At 38.3% G+C, this 6000-nt stretch overlaps 1 protein-coding gene across 1 annotated transcript; it reads left to right on the top strand.

Moving 5' to 3' along the window:
* The first annotated feature begins 416 nt into the window (after positions 1-416).
* LOC111496640 (glycosyltransferase family 92 protein At1g27200-like) lies at positions 417-2111 on the top strand. Its single transcript, XM_023147132.1, has one exon. It carries the CDS (start codon positions 417-419, stop codon positions 2109-2111), a length of 1695 nt encoding a protein of 564 aa, XP_023002900.1.
* The last annotated feature ends 3889 nt before the right edge of the window (positions 2112-6000 follow it).

Genomic DNA, 6000 nt, shown 5'->3' with positions numbered 1-6000 from the left:
AACGGTTGAGTTGGGTCTAAAAAATTTTCAACCCAAGCTAGCCGAACTCACGAACACTTAATCCTAAATATATATTTAAAAATAATAATAAATTAATTGGAAAATGGTATTTGATTCAAAGCGTAGATACAAAAATAATAATATAAAAAGGAATTGCGTGAGATTAGATTAGGTGGTAATAAATTTAAGGAAGGAAATATTCCGGAAATTTCTATGTAATATATTTAAGCATTTACTTTTTTTTCAAATCCCCAAATTCATTCCTTATTTTTAATTTCCATGTGGATGACTAAATACCCAGCAGGCAAATACGACCGCCTATCACTACCTTCCACGTGTCCCAACCTCCCACGTATATAACCCCTTCACTCTCCTCCCTCACCCCCGCCGGCTGTGACGCAGCCTCCATTAAAACAATGCGCCGGAAGCCTCTTTCTACTCTTTTATTCGCCGTCGCGGTCTTTCTCGTCTTCGCCTTTCAACTATCCCGGAAGGCCCTCTTCTACGGCGGCGACCTCCCTTTCCCCTCTTCCTCCGCCCTTCTTACTTCTCACTCTGCTAATTCCGTCGCTCATTATGCTCTCCATGAAGCGGCGTTCCCGGAGAATCTCGCTCACCGGACTCGCCACGTCTCCTCCATTCTCGATCCTATCCCCACAGTTTCCTCACTTCTTCTTCCCGATTGGGAGGTTCTTCTGATTTCTTCAATCGACGCGCCGCTCTCTTCGCCGAATTCTCTCCGGGGTCTCCTCTGTGTGTTTCAGAACAATGATACTTCACCGGCTAAATTCTCCGGGAGTTTGGAGTTTAATTCTCCTTCTATGTTTAAATGCCTTATGCCGGAGAGTGTCCGGCGCCTCCGGCCGTATTTTCAACCAATGCTAACCAACTCGCCGGAGGAGGTGTTTTCTTCTCCCATGCCGGAATTGATCAGGTGGACTTTCTTCGCTTATGAAGCTCTCGAAACAGATGACGACGTCGTTCTGTTCGTCAAGGGCGTCAACCATCGCCAAGGCAGTAACCGCCCCCCGACTGATTTAAAATGCGTGTTCGGCGATGGCGATAAAGCCGTTAGAACCGCCGTTACCTGTTCCGTACAGGAGGTTTTCCGATGCCGTCATCCGAATTTAACGGTGCAAGAAGATCATCACAAGAAATTCAAAATCACTCTCGAAATTCAAGACGGCAAAGGTCGCAGCGTCCTCGTTCCGTCGGTAGCTTATTACTCGCCGCGACGCCGTATCACTGGCGGAGAAACCGAGGCGAAATCTACTATTTGCGCTTGTACGATGGTTTACAACGTCGGAAAATTCTTGAAAGAATGGGTGATGTATTACTCGAAAATCGGCGTCGAGAAGTTCATCTTGTACGACAACGGCAGCGACGATGAAATTACGGCGGTGGTGAAGGAATTGAATAAGGAAGGATACAATATCGAAATCGTGTTCTGGATTTGGCCGAAAACGCAAGAGGCTGGATTCTCTCACAGCGTTGAGTATTCGAAGAGATCGTGCAAATGGATGCTGTTCATGGACGTTGACGAATTCATCTTCTCTCCGTCGTGGTTGAATTCATTGAATCCATCGAAGGAGATGCTGAAATCTCTGCTTCCGGCGGAGAAAAACAGAGTCGGAATGGTAACGATCATGTGCAACGACTACGGACCGTCGGATCGAATCTCGAATCCGGCGGAAGGCGTAACACAAGGCTACAATTGCCGGAGAAGAGTAGAGGAAAGGCATAAATCAATTGTTCTATTGGAGGCGGTGGATGAATCGCTGTTGAATGTGATTCACCATTTTCAATTGAGGACAGAGTTTCGATCGAGGCAGATGAGAACAGAGGCGGCGGTAGTGAATCACTACAAGTACCAAGCGTGGCCGGAATTTCGGTTGAAATTTCGGCGGCGCGTATCGGCTTACGTTTTGGATTGGACGAATTCCGGCAATCCGACGTCTAAAGACAGGGCGCCGGGGCTGGGGAACTCCGCCGTGGAGCCACCGGAGTGGCCGAGGAAGTTTTGTGAGGTCAGGGATGATCGGTTGAGATTACTGACGCAGAGATGGTTTGGCTTGCAGACGGCGGAGGGGTACAGAATGACATGGCAATGATGACGATTGACTGATGTATTATTGTGAATATTCTTAGGTTTTTTTTTTTTGGAAAATAAAAATAAAATTGTTTAAAATTATTTTTTCACAGAAATTTATTTTTCTGTAATATTTAAAATTTGAGCACTTTGATTATTTTTAATTATTTATTTATTTATTTATTTTAATTTTACTAATATTGCGTTGAATAATTGACGAGGACAACCGAATGAGACTTGAGAAGCTTACGTGTCTTTCAAGTTTTGGTTGAATAAATAAAGTTTGGCATAATACCAAGAATCTAAATTTGAAGATTTATATCAAATTCAAACGTTTTTTATTTTAATATTTAAATTAATAGATAGTCAAGGTTCGTTCACGACCAACTCATCGTGTACACGAAGTGATTCCAGTAAAGTTAATGACTCGAACAATTCGAATAGAGTTCACAATAACCTAACAAAAAAATGCCGACCCACAAACCGAACCAAATTTTTTCAGTTTTTTTAACCCATCTTAACCTTTAATAGTTTGGGATGGATAATTGGAGTTTGTCGAGTTATTAGATCATATGAACACTATTCAGCATCTTTGCTAGCACTTGTTACTTTCTCCAATCGACGTGGGACCACCACGAAGGGCCCAGCGTCCTTACTATCACACTGCCTCGTGTCTACCCCCTTCAAGGAATCGATGTGGGACCACAACGAAGGGTCTAGCGTTCTTACTGGCACACTGCCTCGTGTCTACCCCTTCAGGGAATTGATGTGGAACCACCACGAAGGGCCCAGCGTCCTTACTGGCACACCGCCTCGTGTCTACTCCCTTCAGGGAACAAGCTCCTCACTAGCACATCGCCCAGTGTCTGACTTTAATACCATTTGTAATGACCCAAGTCCACTGCTAACAGACATTGTCCTCTTTGAGCTTTTTCTTTCGAACTTCCCCTCAAAACTTTAAAATGCATCTGCGGTTTCCACACCCTTTAAAGGGTGTTTCGTTCTCCTCTTCAACCAATATAGGATATGACAATAAATTAATATAATTATTGGTTCATTTTTTCCAATTAAACTTCTATCACGCCATAAATTCTTAATTGGACACCCAATTGCCACTAGAGCTTATCCAAAGAAATAAAACTATATTATATACAAATATAATTATCATGAACTTTATATAATATAAGATGACGAAACAATTTTAACTCAAAAAGCAACAATGAAGCACTATGATTAAGTTATATAAATATAAATATTTTAGAGTTGGGTATGCTTAGTTTGTATTAATGATTAAAATATATGTAAACCAATAATTATTATGATCATACTATATTAGCATATAAAATGATTCATGATTGTTATTATTATAATCGACCATTCTTCATGTTTATAATTATAATCAATAAAGTGCCAACAATAACTTAACTTCATAGCTAAGTGTGTTTTACTTAGAGCAATTTTATGTTAGATAGCTTCTTAAAAATTTTCTTATGATACATATGAGTAATAAAAACGTGCTAAAAAGACGTGGGTTGGTTTGTGGGGGTAGTGTTCACTTTTAAAGAGGGAGGAGTGGAACACAGGGGAATGTCGAGACTAACAAGTATCAAATCCTAGGCATGGGGCGTTACAATTTTAGTGTTTATAAGTTATATGAGCTATAAACTAAGTCTCTCTTAAGCGGTGACAAAGTGAAGCCTCATGGTTCAAGTCCCAAAATCAACAAATTATGTTCCCAACTCTCTAATTGTTCAAGTACCCAATTGGTAGTCGTCTACAAAAGTCGCTCATACCCATGCAAATCAAAAGACAAGCCCTCACAACTGAGTTCATAACTCTGGTCAAGTCACTCGTGTACCAAAGTCACTCGTGTAAATCAAAAGACAAGCCTCCACAACCAAAAATTCATAACGGAACTACATACGAAAATAGAAAGAAAGTGGAGGGGGCAAAAGTGGAAATGGATGGAACAAAAAAAAGCAATTTTTAAAATAATCAATAAATGGGAATATAATAATTGGGTAGCGGCACAGCCACCCTCAAGTCATTACCAAATATACAACCATTCAATATTCAATATTCCATATTTAATTCAATATATTACTAAGTTTGTGATGATACAATAATCATAGAATCTTAGGCTTTTTTGAGGTTGTATGGTTTGTATTTGTCACAATGGATGCAACCTATGGTTATAAAATAATCGTGCCCACCTGTCTCAATACAATGTTTCGTTGTTATTAACTACGATATTAAACAATTTGGGCATACACGTATTATATTTGTGATTTTGTGCTGAGTATTTATATGACTCGATAATTCAATCAATATACATTATCTAACTTAAACTATAAAGGTTGAGCTGGATTGTATTAGGTTTTTTTTTTCGGTTTTAATGGGTTGGATTGATTTTTTAAGAAATTAAAAATTTGGCTTAGTTTACAGGTTATTGATAGAGGGAATAGATCTGTCATTTCTTGAAATCTCTCTTCTCATTCAAAATCGTGGTGTAACGTGTATCCCCTCCTGTTTCGGACATGGAATAGATGAAATAAATAAATAAATGGATTTTTGTTCAAGAATGAAATCTTATTGGATCTTTCAGTTTCTTTAGCAAAAAATTAAGAATAATAGGATGAATTGAGATGAAATTTTGTAAATATATAATTATCTTGAATATATTAATTATTTATTTATTTTTCGATCGCCGACAAAAGAAACATCTTGTTCTTTCTTTAACAATTTTTTGATCTCTAAGGAACCTCTCAATAAGATTCGAACCCATATGAAGTTCTGACTATTTGTCAGAGAAAAAAGAACGAAGGGATCTTGTAGGATTCCCGAAAAATTCTTCGATTTCTTCTGGAAGCGAATGATTATTCATATGCTTCTCACGTTCCATGAATAGTCGGGACATTAAGGAATATCCAGAAAAACATTTAGGGAATCGGTCTAATTCTATCTTGTTCGTTCCGTTTGAAGAAAGGAAGGATCCCAAAATAGGGTTGCAATCCTGTCTGCTTTTAAAAAAATTTAAGAATATTTAACTTCAGTGAGCATTATTAATGCTTGTGATATGTTATCACTTGTAAATATTTGATTGAAATTGATAAATAGATTTTTTTTTAAAATAATTATTAAAAATTTCAATTAGTATATGTACACGGATCAACTCTATTAGAGGAATAGAACTCGAGCATAACTCTCATGGTTTTGCAGGCTTCCCCAAAAGGCCTCATACCAATAGAGAGAGTATTTTTTTATTATTATTATTATAAACCATGATATGATATTGTCCATTTTGAGCTAAACTCTCATGGCTTTGCTTTAGGCTCCCCGAAAAGCCTCGTGCCAATAGAGGAAGTATTTTTTTATTATAAACTCATGATCATTCCCTCAATTAGTCGGGACTTTCATCATCCAACAAACCCTACCATACTTTTAAAAAAATTAAAAATATTTGACGTAAGTAATTAAAACTTGTAAAATTTTAGTTATGAATTTTTTTTAACATAATTATTTAAACCCAAAACAAAATTGGTAACATAAATATAAATAATTATATTTGAAACATTAATTATTTCAGATATTTAAAATTACTGGTCATAGAAAACTAACCATTTAAAGTTATAATAAATTAAAATGGAAATTGCAAATGGCAATGAACCACGAGGAAAAAAAGGAACCATGGGTCGAATCTCGAACCCAACCCACGAGCTCACTGAACCACCAACGACGTTTCCTGCCCAACCCAGTTTCAGACGCTAGATGAAGCCCATGCCCGATCGGAGACCCACTGCCCAACGCCTTCAACTGCAGTCCCAAACGAACGCAGGATGCAGCTCACCAACCATCTTCGGCCCACTCCCACACCACTAGCTCACGATCCACGCAAGCTTGAAGAGGACGAT

The sequence above is a fragment of the Cucurbita maxima genome, unplaced genomic scaffold (assembly GCF_002738345.1).
Source record: "Cucurbita maxima cultivar Rimu unplaced genomic scaffold, Cmax_1.0 Cma_Scf00022, whole genome shotgun sequence".
Taxonomy (NCBI): domain Eukaryota; kingdom Viridiplantae; phylum Streptophyta; class Magnoliopsida; order Cucurbitales; family Cucurbitaceae; genus Cucurbita; species Cucurbita maxima.
The sequence above is the reverse complement of the archived record's forward strand: the minus strand, read 5'-3'. Positions and strand labels throughout refer to the sequence as shown.

Bases quoted from the DNA above. Each gene is read 5' to 3' on its own strand.
- LOC111496640 (XM_023147132.1), top strand. From the start codon at position 417: ATGCGCCGGAAGCCTCTTTCTACTCTTTTATTCGCCGTCGCGGTCTTT.